Here is a 17299-nt window from a genome sequence, read left to right on the forward strand (position 1 = left end):
TCTTTTAAGCAGCACCCGGGAGCACTCCAGGTGGCCCATTAGCATGTTCTGGACATACTACCAGGTGTGACGAAAGCCTGACATAATAGGGCTTTCCAGTCTCTGCAGCTTTTCCTGGCGCCACCTACGTAACCCAACAGAGCTGCAGAGAACGCCAACTCCCAGCGTGTCCTGCGGGAATCTGTGGTGCCCCAGCAACCAAGGGGGTTGCCCTCTAGCATCCCTGGGGAGATAATGCATTGAACACGCTCTCTCTCCCAGCCCTTCCATCCAGCAGCTGTCCCAGCCCGGCAGGGCCCCCAGCCATCTGCAACTATATACTGTATGTATTGTAATGGACAACACATATGGGTTGGCGTCCCTGCCGGGACTGGTTTCAGTTCCTTAACTGTCTAGGAGGTCAATATACAGTTAGGTCCATAAATATTTGGACAGAGACAACTTTTTCTAATTTTGGTTCTGTACATTACCACAATGAATTTTAAATGAAACTACTCAGATGCAGTTGAAGTGCAGACTTTCAGCTTTAATTCAGTGGGGTGAACAAAACGATTACATAAAAATGTGAGGCAACTAAAGCATTTTTTTAACACAATCCCTTCATTTCAGGGGCTCAAAAGTAATTGGACAAATGAAATAACTGGAAATAAAATGTTCATTTCTAATACTTGGTTGAAAACCCTTTGCTGGCAATGACAGCCTGAAGTCTTGAACTCATGGACATCACCAGATGCTGCGTTTTCTCCTTTTTAATGCTCTGCCAGGCCTTTACTGCAGCAGCTTTCAGTTGCTGGCTGTTTGTGGGCCTTTCTGTTCGAAGTTTAGTCTTCAACAAGTGAAATGCATGCTCAATTGGGTTAAGATCAGGTGACTGACTTGGCCATTCAAGAATTTTCCACTTCTTTGCTTTAATAAACTCCTGGGTTGCTTTGGCTGTATGTTTTGGGTCATTGTCCATCTGTATCATGAAACACTATCAATTTGACTACATTTAGCTGGATTTGAGCAGACAGTATGTCTCTGAACACCTCCGAATTCATTCGGCTGCTTCTGTCCTGTGTCACATCATCAATAAACACTAGTGTCCCAGTGCCACTGGCAGCACGCCCAAGCCATCACACTGCCTCCACCGTGGTTTACAGATGATGTGGTATGTTTTGGATAATGAGCTGTTCCACGCCTTCTCCAAACTTTTTTCTTGCCATCATTCTGGTAGAGGTTAATCTTGGTTTCATCTGTCCAAAGAATGTTTTTCCAGAACTGTGCTGGCATTAGCAAAGTCCAATCTAGCCTTTCTATTCTTGAGGCTTATGAGTGGCTTGCACCTTGCAGTGCACCCTCTGTATTTACTTTCATGCAGTCTTCTCTTTATGGTAGACTTGGATATCGATACGCCTACCCCCTGGAGAGTGTTGTTCACTTGGTTGGCTGTTGTGAAGGGGTTTCTCTTCACCATGGAAATGATTCTGCAATCATCCACCACTGTTGTCTTCCGTGGACGTCCAGGTCTTTTTGCGTTGCTGAGTTCACCAGTGCTTGCTTTCTTTCTCAGGATGTACCAAACTGTAGATTTTGCCACTCGTAAAATTGTAGCAATTTCTCGGATGGTTTTTTTCTGTTTTTGCAGCTTAAGGATGGATTTTGTCACCTGCATGGAGAGCTCCTTTGACCGCATGTTGTCTGTTTACAATCATCCACATGCAAGCACCACACCTCATATCAACTCCAGGCCTTTTATCTTCTTAATTGATAATGACATAACGACGTACTTGCCCACACCTGCCCATGAAATAGCCTTTGAGTCAATTGTCCAATTACTTTTGAGCCCTTGAAATGAAGGGATTGTCTTAAAAAAAATGCTTTAGTTGCCTCACATTTTTATGCAATCGTTTTGTTCACCCCACTGAATTAAAGCTGAATGTCTGCACTTCAACTGCATCTGAGTAGTTTCATTTAAAATTCATTGTGGTAATGTACAGAACCAAAATTAGAAAAAAAGTTGTCTTTGTCCAAATATTTATGGACCTAACTGTAACTGAGAGATAGGGAAGGCTCCATTTTAAGGCTGTATGCTCCTCCAACCCACTAGCTGACAGCACCCGCAGGGAATACTGGGAATTGTAGTCCGATAGCGCAACCCTGCTGAGGTCCATGGGTCTCGCTAGGGGGTGCTGCAGGGTGTTACTACACTCCCCACTATTTGGGACTTCTGAATGGCTCGGAAGTGCTTCCAATGGGCAATCCTTCAACAAAAGAAACTGCACTGTCTTGTCCAGGTGAGTCGGAACCGGGAGAGGAGACAGGCAATGCCCACCTCGGAGGAGTGGCAGTGAGTTGTGCAGAACAAATAACACAAGAAAATTTATAATTAATAATAATAATAATTCTTTACATTTATATAGCGCTTTTCTCACTACTCAAAGCACTCTCCACACAGGGACGACCCGGGAAGTGAACCCACAATCTCCTTATTGCAAAGCAGCAGCACTGAAGGTTTTGCTTTGAAATAAATCCCTTTGTTTTGAACCTAGGACTTGTCTGTGCATTCATGTTTTCTTATCACAATATATAGTAATGGACGGCAGACATGGACTAGTATATTCACTGGGATTGAACAAGGATCCTTTCCCAACGAGGAGGCCAGGGCAATAGATTAATTGGTGGAGATGAGCACTACTGAACATTTTCTCTCCCAATAAACTAGATGGCAGTATCCCTGGATTGGGGCAATCCTGTTGAGTTCTGTGGGGGCCACCAGGGGGAGGTGCTGGGATTCATAGTTCTTACTTTCAGTGATTTCCGGGTTACCCAGAAATACTTTAATTGGGCTGTGCCCTAGCACTGGAAGTACTCCTGGGTCATAGATAAAAGAAGCCACTCAATCTCAACCACGGAGTCAGAGTCAGAGTAGGGTGGAAGAGGACAAAGCTTGCCTGGAAGTGTGGAAAGTGAAGGAAAGTGATTACTGTAAGAACTGCAAAAGCCTTTATAAGGTATATGGATGCAAATGAGCCCTTCTATTATATCAGGAGTTGTGTCTGGGGTTTGGGGTGCAGCAATGTCCCCCATATATATATTGAATGTTATTGTATTCATATATGTTACATTCTGTGTAAACTTTTTATGTATGTATGTGTGTCTTTGTTCATACTGCATTATTGTTAGTGTTTTGAGGAGACATGCAAGTAAGAATTTGATTGTACTGCATACAAATGACAACAAACAAACTTGAACTTAAAATGAGTGCATTTCTATTATTGACTGCTCTAAAACAGGACTAAGCCTAATCTTTTGGTTATAAACTAATAGGTTTTGAGGATCAATACACATAGGAAAGAACATGTACGCATGATGCTGTATTAGCTCTACCTAAGCATTCTTATTTGCCAGTTGCATTTGTATCTGCTGTAATTTGCAGAGCTCTCTGTAGCAGCATTAATGGTATTAAGGTCCTGGGAAATTCATAGCAAGCACTGCTCTTCAGATGTAACAGAACAAGCAAAATAAAAATGATGAAGCCATTGTGATTGCTACATAGTTCTGTCTGATTATAAATTTAAACACAGACATCTGATATATTTTTCTGACAGTGTCTGCTAACTAAGAAGACCGCTAGTAGGCCACCTAAAATCAATATTATTTGCCACTTTCTCCAAGCTTCTTTCCTGTCATTTTATTGCCCGCCCGTCTGCCTGCTTGCCTGCCTTCTCATATGATCGTAACAATATCATTTAAGAAATACAGGAATATTCTTAAGCTGTGCCTGCATCCAAAATAACACCAGAGTTATCCTGTTTAATAATTTATCATTTTATGAATTCCAGAAGCTTTGATGTTCAGTGTGCAGAAAAGCAGTTGTTTTTTCTGGTTTTTGGACTTTAGAGGAGTGGCTTCATTGTCACTCTTGAATTGTAAGCCATTGGAATACATGGAATATCCTCATTACATTATTAAACGCCTTCAGTTGCTTTCCTGCTCTTGTTGTGTTTTCCAGTTACCCAAAAAGGAAGTTAGAATATCCTGTAAGATTCCAATGTGTTAGTTATTGAAATCTCAGAATTGTATTCTCTAAACTTCGTCAACATTTTTAGTTTTTCAGGTTAGCTACACAACACAAGGACTAAGGTTCTGATCTTTGCACAGTGCTTTGTTTTAAATCTTGCATTTCTCAACCTTGCACAGAGACAAAAATATTTGCAAATTCCTACTGCTGAACGTGATTCATGTGGGAATGTAAAAGTGGGAGGGAGGGATTTTTAAGACCATGCTTCTTGCTTTCATTAAGGTTGAAATCGGAGGAGGTACTAGGAATTTTTCTTCATTGCTTTCTCCCATTAGGATGTCTTTTTCTCTCTTTGTTTTAGTAAAGACAAACTCAGTACATGATACATCCTTCAAGATTTCTTTTTTGTAGCTCATAATACAAAACAGAAGTGTGTGACAACAGGGCAAATCTAACACATAACTACACTAGCACTGAAAGTTCTTTTAAACCGGGTGTAATTTATGCCTATGTGTGACTGTCTGGGCCCACAAGACGATATTTAAAAGTAGTTTACACCTGGTTTAAACTGCACATCAGCTCTCTTTCTGTTCCATTTTGAAATTAAATTAAGAAGTCAGATGAAAACAGTTTGCATTTAAAATGTTAAAATTTCTTCTTGGATATAACTTTTATAATGTTATAATGGGAGCCTAAATTGAGAAGGAAGCTGCAGGTAAAAAGAAATGACACAATCAGGGCTATTGCAAGATGAATGCTGGAACTGGCAAAATATCTTGCTATGCCACAATAATATTTGGCACACTGGTATATGAGAATGGAATGTATGAGTACTGGGCGCCACTGAAGAACTAGAAAAGCTATGTCAATGTTGTGCCTGTGCACAGCTTAGATTGTCCAAATTTCAATCTTTAAAAATTGGCTAAGTCTAAGGGTGGTGTGTCATGTTTGTCCAAATTTCAATCTTTAAAAATTGGCTAAGTCTAAGGGTGGTGTGTCATGTGAGAGTGGAAAACACCCACAGACTACTAGAGTGCACACATGTCCTCAAATGGTATGGGCAGGCATAGGTGTCTTGAAGACCGTGGCTGGAATTGACCACAGGAGGGGAATTAAAGCTGTCTCACAGCTAAACGCAAACTGAATGTTGAGTCAGGAGAAAAACTATAGGTAAGCATTTGACTATCAGGAGGAAAACAAATTCCTAGTTTAGACAAGGGTATGTAAGGTTAAACAGGCAGTGAGAGGGTATGTGTGCTGATAGATAATAGGCAAACCAGCATTATAGTTACAAACTGAGCTTTTCATAGAAAATCTCATGGGGCAGGAAATTAATCATTTTTCTGTTCCTGTGCGCATTGTTTTACCCTCTTTGTTTATTCCTCCTAATAGGTATTTTTCTTTTTTCTAATTTCTTTCAGTGAAATAGATGTCTAAACTGAGATACTTGATGATACTTATAAAGAGGTACAGAAATTTAACATAAGAAGGAGAAGAGCAGAATTAGTCCATTTAATGTTATAACAGGCCCTTAAACAAACTAAACAAACAGAGGGAAAGGTCAGAGGGGGTGGTTCCAAGAGACAGTAAGATATATTCAGAGAGATTCTATGGAGGGTGCTATGTAAGGCAATGGTAATGGTTTGATCTACATTACATATGGCAACTTCTTGAAGCTCAAATGAAAGAGTGAAAAGGAGAGGAGGATGTGGAGAACCCTGACTGGCACCTTTAAAGATCAGGAAGGGTCATGATATCACCGAACAGGTAAGAATGACGAATAGAGTGTTCTGATCATGTTACTGTTAACTGAACTAAAGCAAATCTGATGCAAGACCTGTCTGAGAAACTTTCACTTCTTATGACTGAACAACTTTTCAGAATCTAGGAAAACCTCATCTAGAATCTGTGGAAGGCTAAGAGTAGTAAGTAGTAAGTAGCAAGTAGTAAGTAAGTAAGTAAGTAGTAAGAGTAATGATGTGTAAAAGGCGCTTAATGTAAAGTGTCATTTGGCAAACCCAAATGAAGCCTTTATGATCTGGAGGAATTAATTTGGAGACTACCAATTGAAGGCAATGTGTCAGAAACTTAGCTGGCAGCTTTGCATCTGAGTTCATTCAAGATATTGGATAATAGCTTGAATAATCAGTAGGCTCTTTGCCTTGCTTTAACAGTACGGTAATCAAGGCACAGCTAACGAAATTGTTCAGTCCAGCGATGAAGATAGCGACTTTAGAGACTTTGATAGTTGCTTAAAAAACACAGAAAGGAGCTCATGCCTGGGGACTACCCAGGATGGAAAGAGACTATTGCCTCCTTAAGGTCAGTCACAGTAGTACAAGCATCTAAAATGGAGGTTTCTTCCTCAAACAGCTTAGTGAGATTTACTGTGATTAAAAGAAAAGCCAAGCAAAATGACACCTTTTATTGGCTAACTAAAAAGATTACAATATGCAAGCTTTCGAGGCAACTCAGGCCCCTTCTTCAGGCAAGATGTAATATAGAAACTGGAGTTCCCTATGTTTATATACACACTCTAGGACAAGAAACAACATTGGTAAATCTTTAAATGAGAAATTTTAAATGTAAAAAATTAATAGATTCATTCAGGCTAGGGTTAATTTAACAAGAGAGAAAAGAACAATGTATTATCAAGAACTCTGGATAAGATAACTGTCCAACAAAGTCTTTTGAAGTTTGTAATAAGTTTTTTCAAAACAATGTGGATCTGTAGACAGGTTGTCTGTCATTCTGAGAGATGTAAACAATCCTCATATCTGGCCATAAAACTCTTGTCTCTATTCAATCCATGTTGTAATGTATTAAATTTTAGCATGAGTTTAACTTCCCATTCTTTTCTCTCTTGCTGTGTTTTGAAGTTGCCCATAAGCACTGTGACTTTAAAGTCCCTCTCACAGTGTCCATGGCTGTTGAAGTGGGCCGCTACAGGAACATCTGTGTTGCCATGTTTAATGTGGAACCTGTGTAAATTCATTCTCTGGCGGAGTGTTTGTCCAGTTTCTCCCACATAGAGTGCAGTGTCAAGACATTTCATGCAGAAAATTAGGTAGACTACATTAGATGATCTGCAGGAAAATGGTCCCTTTATGTGACCAAGTCAGCAGTGTGGTATAACTATACGGTCTGTATCATAGATATGGGCACGTTTTGCATCTTTTCTGTAGGCATGGAGATGTGCCATTTTCTGTTGGTTAGGGAGCTTCGGACAATTAGTTGTTGAAGGTTTGGTGGTTGTCTGTATGCCAGGAGGGGAGGTTCAAGAAATACATTTTTCAGTGTTTGGTCATTGTTTAGTATTGGCTGAAGTTCTTTTATAATTTTTCGAAGTGTTTCAAGAAGTGGGTTGTAGGTGACAACAAGGGGGATGCGGTTCTTGTTGTCTTTGTTTTTATATTCCAGAAGGTTGTCTCTGGGTATGGAAATAGCTCTTCTTATTTGAGTGTCTGTTGTTTTGGGGGTGTAACCTTGTCTGATGAAATCTTGTCTGAGCTCCTGCAGTTGTTGATCCCGGTCTGTCGGCTCTGAGCAAATACGATTGTACCGTATTGCTTGGCTGAAAATAATGGAGCGCCTTATATGCTTGGGGTGGAAGCTATCACTTTTCAGGTAGGTCCATCTGTCTGTCGGTTTGTGAAAAACAGAAGTTACAAGGGTGTTGTCTTTCAGTTGAACAGTGGTGTCAAGGAAGCTGACTTCTGTTTTTGAGTAATTCAGCTTCAGCTTTATGTTGGGGTGAAAACAATTATATTCATTATGAAAATGGAGGAAGTCCTTCTCACTGGCAGTCCAGATTATGAAGATGTCATCTATGTAACGGAGATACAACATTGGTTTTACGATGCACATTGACATGAAACCTTCCTCCAATTTTGCCATAAACAGGTTTGCATAGTGAGGTGCAAATCGACAGCCCATTGAAGTCCCCATTTGTTGCAAGTAGCAATCTTGCCCAAAAGAGAATGAATTATGTGTCAGAGTGAATTTTATCATTTCTATTACTGACTTTGTGGGTAAATCATGTTGTTTGAGGTACATTTCACATGCCAATGGGGGATGTTTGTGTAAAGTGCCTCAACATCCATTGTGGCCAGTAAGGTTCCCTCAGGTATGGGGCCTAAAGCAGACAGTTTTTTTAAGAAGTCAGTGGTGTCCTGGATGTAGCTGGTTGTATTACGGGTGAGGGGTTTAAGGATGTGCTCCACCCAACCTGAAATATTTTCTGTAAGGGAGCCAATTCCTGAGATTATAGGCCTTCCTGGGTTCCCTTCTTTGTGGATTTTAGGAAGCATGTAGAAGTAACCCATTTTGGGGTTCTCAGGAATTAAACTGTTTACATGATCCCTGATGTCAAGAGGAAAGCTACTTACTATTTTTTTTAGTTCCTTTTTGTAGATATCTGTTGGGTCTTCTTGCAGTTTGTAATAATGCATAGTATTGGACAATTGTCTTTGTGCCTCCTGTATATAATCTGATGTGTTCATGATGACTAAAGCACCCACTTTGTCTGCTGGTTTGATAATGATTTCTGTATTTTCCCTTAGTGAATGTATGGCTCTCCGCTCATCCCCAGTAATGTTTTCTATCCGATTTTGTTGCCTGTTTAAGATTCCTGTTTTCACTCTCTGTCGGAAGCAGTCTATATAATTATCCAGGGTAGAGTTTCTGCCAGCTTCTGGTGTCCATGTGGATTTATTGGTGGGGTTGTTGTAACTGCTTGTTGTTGGTTCCTGTGTGTTACTGTTTTCTTTCTTGTGGAAAAATTCTTTTAGTCTGAGTTTTCTGAAGAATTCTTCCATATCACTGCAGAGTCTGATTTTGTCAATGGGCTTTGCAGGACAATATGAGAGTCACTTTGTAAGTGTGATTAAAAGGGAATTAATTTCAACAGCACTCGGGTTAAAGTGTTCATAGAATAATTCTAAATAGAACTCAATGAAATGTTTACTTAATTTTTTAATTATGAGCAACAGGTCCTTCTCGAGTGTACATGACAGTGGCAATACCATTGTATTTGTGCAGCCAATGAGCCAATAGCTTTCTACAACTAGCTCTAACAGGATAGTGTCTGGCCCATGTGTAGTGAACTCACTGAATTCAACCTACTGCAAAAAAACTGAATTCAGTCCTGTTCCCAGATTATAAAATGTTCTTAGTTAGATCAGTCACACAGGGGGCACAGGCATTCCAGAGCAGCAAGACATGACTGAAGCTCAGAAAATATTTTGTCTATGGAAATTTGCTAGACCAGAGAGAAACTAAGAGAAAAATCACAAATTGCCCCTTTGACTGCCATCCAGACAAAACAGTGTCCTCTACTGAATCTAAATTGATTTTAATGAGGCCTTCTGAAACAGATGATAAACTCCTTGCAGAATAGAGGACCATGAAGTAGTGATGATTTTAACAACCAAAAATAAAGTTGGGAAGGGACACATTTGTGCTCAGAAAGAAATATGGTCAGCAAGGTGTTAGACAAAAATTTAGCAAGCGAGTAAATTACAAAAAATATAATCTAGCCTAAAGTGAAACTAGTGATTGGGCAAAGTAAAATGGGGAATCAGCAACTGAAATTAGCTAGTTAAATTTAAGAAATATCCAAATTAGCAAAGCAAGCAAGTAAAATTAGGATTATGTTGGTGCAGAGATGAAAGGAATCTCTCTAATAGATTGTTGATATATAAATGTCGATCTTTGCCAAGAATAAGGTTAAAACCTTCAAAGCTTAGAAGATTGTTAGATAAAGAAGGATAAAAGGAAGATTAGTATGGAGTGGGCTCCCTTTTGCACACTTCCATAAGAAGAAACAGAAATCAACCCAGGCCATCGGAAACCATTTAAATCAAAAGGTTACGTTTCTGGACTGGGCCCAGAACAAGACTACCACTTGATAATGCTTGCTTCCAAGACAGGACATCTCTTTGGACAATAGCCAAGCTTTCTGTAAGAAAGCAAAGTCATTCTTCATTTGACAACAGTAACCAAAGATACTTGATCATTTTGTGTTCAATCCAAGCCCCCTAATATAAGCCATGTATCAGAGAATGAAGGAGGAAAAATAAGGATGAAAAAAAAGTAAATACACACACAAGAGCTCCACTAGACCCCTTAAACCAATCCACACTATCAGAATTAACCCCACACAAAAACCCCATAATGAACAAAAACCACACTAAGCAAAAACTCCACTTGCACTTGCCAGGGATCACTCAAAAAACAACGCTGAAAAATCGGCACTGACACTCAGGCAGACACTGTGCCCTGCCCCATGCCACTCCTAGATCGAATATAAATATTTATGTAGGCACGTAATAGATCCATTTAGAAAAACACATCAGGCAGAACAGTAAACCTAGTAACAGTCTGGAAAAACACACCAGGAGAGTGAACAGTTAAATAAACACCTGACACTCCCCACCCAATCAAATGAGCTGGTAGTAATAAAGCTGCCTTCCCCCTTTGCATAAAAGCAATGAAATGAGTCTACTAAAAAAACTTAATACATAAACATTCAAAGATATAAACAATACAATGATTTTAAACATTCCACTGTAAGATTTTCTTTGTCAAAAATTATATTAGTATTTTCCAAACAAAAGAAGAAACAACCAATTAGAAAAATACAACATGTGCTTGAGTTCTGTTTCTGCATGCATGCCCAGAAGTGGTTTCTGGGGTTAAGAAAGTGAAGGTATGGTATTTAAATAAGACTGCCCGAAAGACCATACGCATTTGCATACATTTCAAAGAAAAAGGAGCCAGCCAAAGGACTCAAGCCTCCATGATGGGGAAAAAAACTAAAGTTCAAACTTTTGCCACAGTGCAGTATGCCCAAAAGAAAAAAAATATTTAGACCCTCAGAAGAAAGCAGCAATGGTGGAGTTCACAAAAATAAAGTGCTGGAATGTTGACTGTTATTGTTGGTTTTTCTGGCCATCAAAGATAACGCTTCCAAAAACATGAGACAGATTAAGTTGAGCAAGGCACTGAAGCAATGGGTGCGACCAAGCAATACAAGCATAATTTTTTGTGGGTTGTGTGCCTTTCCTGGCAGCTGTGGTAGCTAGATTAGAAAGAAGTAAATAGGGATTTCCATAAGAGAAATTGGGAATTTTCTTTGCCTACCACACCACTGAAGTATTTTATTATTAATAGCCTTGAATGAGGTAAATCATGACAGAAGGAAAGAAATCCTATGACGCCTCTCAATGATAGGGCACAACCCATGTAAAATAGGAATTACTGCTGGCCACAGTTTCTTTAGGAATTCACTTTTACTTACACCTTCTGAATTGTCTTTAATTCCAATAATATGCACATTATTGCAAGGGTTCTCATTTTCTAATCCAGTCAATTTTACAATTAAGAAGCAACGGGACCGCTAGAGATCAAATTTTGTCATCTTGCTTGTCAATCAATTTAATAAGCTCACTGAGACCTTGTGAGACTTTGTCTTCTTATCCTCTACCATATACATTTATTTATATGTAGTGAACCCAGATCCTCCATAAAACTCTGTAGGATTCAGTTTCACAGGATTGTTGCTGTACTTTGTGAGAAACAGAAGACATTTTTTAATTTTCAGACAAGTTGTGAGTATATAATAATCAACAAGACAAATGCTATGGTTTTGGGGAGTTTAGTGAAAGAAACAGGCACTACCAAATCACATGTCCACCCACCTGCTGCTAGAGGCTACATGGTCTCCCAAAAATCACATAATGATTTCATGGTGGTGAATGAACCTCAATTCTCAATGCCCTTGGAACAATATCATATCACCTGCCAAATAGGTGACTTTATTGAGATGAATACAGAATGAAGACTCTTTGTGCTCACTTTATATTTAAGCTTGTTGCTCTATGATTCCTTAAATATGCCTACATGCCCTCCACTTATATTATATATTACTTTTTTTTTTGCTTCTGTATTGTCATATTTCATTAAGACAACAGAATTATTTTTTCACACTTACCCTGAAAAGTGTAAATATATAATACATGTAATTATTATATTATTCAAATCATTCGATTTTTACTAAACATAAATATGTCATCCTGCGGTGGGTTGGCACCCTGCCCGGGATTGGTTCCTGCCTTGTGCCCTGTGTTGGCTGGGATTGGCTCCAGCAGACCCCCGTGACCCTGTGTTTGGATTCAGCGGGTTGGAAAATGGATGGATGGATGGATAAATATGTCAAGAAATGCTACTAGGGCTCCTTTATACCTACAGCAATATGCCTTTACAATGTCTCACTGTGACTGCACTTTTATGTTTAGCCAATACAGATGTTTCCTACTTTTTTGTAATTGTTGTGTCTATTTGGCTAATGATGCTGTTACTTGTTATCATATTTCTTGAGCTTCTGTAATAAGCAAAATAAATAAAATACTATCAATCTATCTATATGTACTTAAATTAAATGCATATCATATAGCAATTGATAATACATTATATGATAATATTAAATTAAATGCATATCATATAGCAATTGATAATACACCATATGATAACAGTTATGCTGGTCTAACTGAAGTGAACAAAATGCTGACCCGTCTAAGGTGTGGCTGGGCAGTACTGAATCCTCTCAGTTGTCCCCTGATGAAAGATTATTTTATTCCAAATGAGGTGTACTGAAGCTATTAGGTGTTAAATCTGCTGTTTAAATTTATTTCTTGGGCTGACCATTTCTATTAGTTTTCATACTGTAAATTAAGATTCAGATCAATAGTACCAGATCAATAGTAAGTTTTCTCTCTCCATACCTATATTTGAACTGTCCAGTGAAACACATTTGCCACATATAATTGTTTCTTCTGTCATTATTCTAGCCCAGTTACATTGGATCAGGAGCATGTTTTTTCTTCCACTATATGTTTTCAGTTGCGTAACTCTGACAGTCAGTATGAATTGCTGCTGTTCCATTTATAAGCAGAACTTACGATACAGAAAGAAAAAGGAGTGCACAGCACTTTAGAGACGACATCTCTTGAGTGTCCCACACACATCTCATAATAAATTAAGTAATGTGGTCTTCAAGTTGTGTCACTTAAGTAATAAAACAAAGCTTTCACATAGAAAGAAAGTAAAACACATCTAGCAGCTAACAGATATTTCACAATTGTCATCAGCAGGATACAATATTCCAAGCATCATGTACATAGGACAGAAAGAGAGATGGATTTGGAGTAACTAAGATCTGCCTTGGAAACGTCTATGGAAACACAACATAAGGGGAATAACTCTGGTGTTTCAAAACAGCTGTGCCAAGATCAGTTCCATCTAATTCATACCAGCACAACAGACGGCTCAATGAGGTCAGAAAGACATTTGCTAGATATTTACACTGCCTACGCTGATTACAGCCACACTCAGTAAATGTTCTAATATAATGCAAATACAAAAATGTCTGCACATACTTGACTTCCAAACATCTATATTTGATTTTGTGGCTTTGACAATCTACTCACTCATATTTGCTGAATTCTGCAACAGCCAGTCTGTAAAAAAGAAGAAGACTGAGAAGTTTCCACTAACTGCCAACTCTAATTTTCAGCAATATCTGTGTTAATATCTTCTAAGATTAAAAACTTTCAACATAAAGGGATAGATGCCTGTTAATAAATGAAGCTAAAAGCATGGGTGCTCAGGGACTGGAATGTGATTCAAATCTTTTAATTAACCCTGAGGTTAAGCAGAATGTGAGATATCTCTGTCTGGCTGCAATAAAGCCTGAAAGTAGATGGGCTTCGAAAAAAGCCTGGAAGTAGATGGGCTTCGAAAGACAAACAAAACCTGGCAAATAAATAATACATCTCTGTTAAAACAAAAATGTTTGGTTTTGAGACAGAAATGCCTTATCTCTTAAATAAGTTGCAGTCCACCACATTTCCTGAATAGTCCACCCATTACCTCCTAATTCTTGTATACAGATCATTTTACCACTGCTACAGCTGCTAATGCTCCCTACTTATGCTAATCTTTACCACACAGCACCTCACCAGAAGCATCCATTACACCTCTGCTGCAACCATATTTCTCTGTAGAACCTCATATGCCAGGTTCAGAAGCAAATCATTGTGCATGTTCTCATTCCTCCAGCAAGGCTCATCAAAATGGGTTGCATACAACTGTACTTCCTCAACACTTCACACATTGACTACCTTCTTTTGCCTTAATCATCACTATAAATCAAGTGGCTCATCACTTCAACAGCCCACTCTCATACATTAAATCTTCTAATGCCCAAGGCAAGGTGAACCTTTCATTTAAAGCTGTTAAAACTTTCATGCAGCCTATAATATATGCCCGACTCTGAATGAGACCTTCATCCTTCCATCCATCCATCCATCCATCAGTTAACTGGTATAATTTTAGGGTTATGTGGATTCAGAGCATTTCTTACAATCATTAGATAAAAGGCAGGAACCAGTTCTGGACAGGACACCAGTTTATCTCATGCACATGACAGTTAAGAGTCACCAAGCTAACCAAGGTATTTTAAACGGTCTTAACTAAAATCTGTGACTGCCCAACTTTTGACCAATAAGTTTAGCAACCTGCTTTAAGAAACTTACATAATTTGAACACATAATTTAACAAATGAAAATAAATTACTTGTATTAATAAACAAAAAACCTTCATTTTCTATAATCTTGTAGTTTATTCTTTTCTCATTAGGGTCCTGATTAAATAGCTTTATAAAAACATTGATTTTTTTTCTGATCAGAGACTGAGATTTCCTAGGTTTACATATCCCTGCATTAGCTAACTTTGCTGCCTGCATGTTTTAAACAGTTGTAAGAAAGGTTGCCTCAAATAAACAAACAAGAAATGCATCATACACTGCTGCAATCTGACCTCCTGTCAACTCAAAGTAATGCTGGTGCTGCAACAAAGCTATTGCAAAGCAAATGATTATTTTATTATTCTAATGGAGATCAGCATATTAATTATTTTATAAATTCACATAGTTGTGAGCATATAACTAAACAAAAACACTGCATTGCTGCCCACACAAACACATAAAAAACATTAAGTGGCAGTGAGCTTACTGTCTTTGCAAGGTGGTAGCTGGACTGGTACTTGAGCTGTCTCCTCTCTCCAGTCTATCCCTGTCCCCCGTCCTGTCTCCTCTTTCACCTCTGTCTCCTGCTCCTGGACTAGAGCTTCGAGATACACCTCTGGTCAGGCGGCTTTGACCCTTGCGGTCTCTCTGAGGAACAGGCGGTGGGTTCTGAGAGTCGCGGGGCTGAACATCGCCCCCTCGATTTTGATGCTGGTGCTGATGCGGCTCCCTACACTCCCGGTTTGGGTTTTGGTTCTGCTCCTTGTTCTGTTGGTGATGGTGGTGTTGATGGTGCCGATCGAGTCTCAGGTCTTTATTCTCCTGATTGAGCCTCTCCAGCTGGACCTCTAACTCTTCAATTCTGCGCCGCTGAGTCTCCAATAACTTCTGCTGACTCTCAATAATGTTGTTGAGTTCCAGCAGGTATTCCACTGCCCGGTTTGGGCTCTCTGGGCTACCCTGGCCCCCCTCCATTGGTCCAGCCTACGAGACTCAGCAACACCTATGGGATTCTGTCTAATACGGGAGGAACAATGGAAGATATGTAAATGAACACACCTGACCAAGACTCCCTGAGACTTGCAATCCACAGGTTTTGCAGCTTCATAGGCACATACTCAAAAAATCAGAAAGTCACTCCCAAAAGCACAACATAGAAATGGATTCGTCAAACAGTTCAACCCCCCCTCCCCCCCCACCCCCCTCCTCCCAAGCTCCTTCAAATTTGCAAGGGCAGTAAAACAGCTTTTTTTGACAAATAACAAGACCAAGCTGTGGATCTGTTGCTAGTTACTGGGTCAACCCAGCATGGTGAAGTGGAGAGCAGAGGATACACCGTTTCGAGTAGTCAGCCCAGAGGAAATGCAGTCATTCAGTACTTGTGTTCTGACTGATAGGTATACTGGGGTACTCCTGTGCTGCACAACTCAGAGAAGGTGTCAAACAACAACCACTGGCAATGCGTACTGATATCCGATGCTATGGCATTCAGAGGCACAGCTACCAAGCTGTGCAAAAGGCACATCATGCTGGTGCATGCCTTATACTGTCACCTCAAGTGATTGCACCTTTACAGCAATGCAGAGCACTGGCTGGCCAATTAAAAAATGAATTAAGGGCATGCTGTCAGAGTAGGAATAAAGGTTGTGAAAGTCTTCTTAGTTATAGAACAGAGCAACAAAACTTTCTCCACAAAATCATTCTTTGCCTTTCCAACTTGACAAGCGGGAGGTGGATAAAGATGATCCCTCACATGCTCGCGGCTGCACGAGTGTTTCTTTGACTTGTGTTTTACCTATCTTCGAAAGAAAAGCTTTCCCTCTACTTCTTCACTTCTGCCACCAATCCTTCCCTTTGCGCATTTGGATGTGGTGGTACATTTATACAAATGTATGTAGATATGTTTTTTTTGTTGTTTGTTTGCTCGGGTCTCCTACACAGCAACGCTGCGTTGGTGCAGCCTTCCACCCAGCGCCACACGATATCTGATGATTGTACAATTAATCGCTGCCTCCGGGCGCTTGTCACATCGCTTACGCTTGTTACCAGGTCCTTAATGATGCGATGGACTGTTTTCGGTATTCTGCTACACGTCCTCTACCTCCAGCTGGGCGAGTCCCCTCTGCTTGCGTGCGCCTGGCTGCAGCTTCAAGCCTTTCCCTGAAGAAAATGAAAATCCGAAAAGGGTCGCGTTTTGATTCTCAGCCTCTGGTCCTTTCCCTGCTGCAGTGCCATCCGCCTTCTCATAGCATCGCTCCTTCTACCATCCACCTCCGCCATTCTGCTTAACAGCGAATGCTAAATGCGTTTTTACTCTTCACTGCTCCCTTATCTCAGCAGAGGAAGGGGGCGGTGTATGGAGGGGGAGTGAGGCAGATGTATGTGTATATGTGTGTGTGTGTGTGTGTGCGCGCGTGTGTGTATTCTCGCGTGCGCTCGGCCTCCCTGCTGCTGAATACCCAGTAAGTTAGTCATAAAAGTGCATCACGCATCTCCGCGTCCACCATCTTGGCTCTAATTGCTCAGTAGCTCATCCCAGGAAAGGAGCGCTTTGCTGGAGCCACAATGGCACTAGTTTCTCACCCGCCTCCGCTTTCTGTAGCCCACTGCGTCGGTACTGCGGGCAAAGTCCTCTGTTTACTCGCGCTGCTTGGGCGCCCGCGTTATGTAACAGCGGCATGACAACTTTTACGACGACGTGGAAACAACGC

General features: G+C 40.1%; 1 protein-coding gene across 3 annotated transcripts in view; it reads right to left on the reverse strand.

The window, feature by feature from the left end:
- iqsec2b (IQ motif and Sec7 domain ArfGEF 2b) overlaps positions 1-15779 on the reverse strand; it is a 398254-nt gene extending 382475 nt beyond the window's left edge. For 2 of the 3 annotated variants that reach the window (XM_051933790.1, XM_028813376.2), the window contains exon 1: positions 15076-15773. In XM_051933790.1, the coding sequence (XP_051789750.1) occupies positions 15076-15563 (488 nt within the window). In that variant the 5' untranslated portion in view covers positions 15564-15773. Of the gene's footprint in view, positions 1-15075 lie in introns of all 3 variants that reach the window. The other variant, XM_028813381.2, reaches the window with a different exon arrangement.
- Between the last annotated feature and the right edge of the window lie 1520 nt (positions 15780-17299).

This window comes from Erpetoichthys calabaricus, chromosome 11 (genome assembly GCF_900747795.2).
Source record: "Erpetoichthys calabaricus chromosome 11, fErpCal1.3, whole genome shotgun sequence".
Taxonomy (NCBI): domain Eukaryota; kingdom Metazoa; phylum Chordata; class Cladistia; order Polypteriformes; family Polypteridae; genus Erpetoichthys; species Erpetoichthys calabaricus.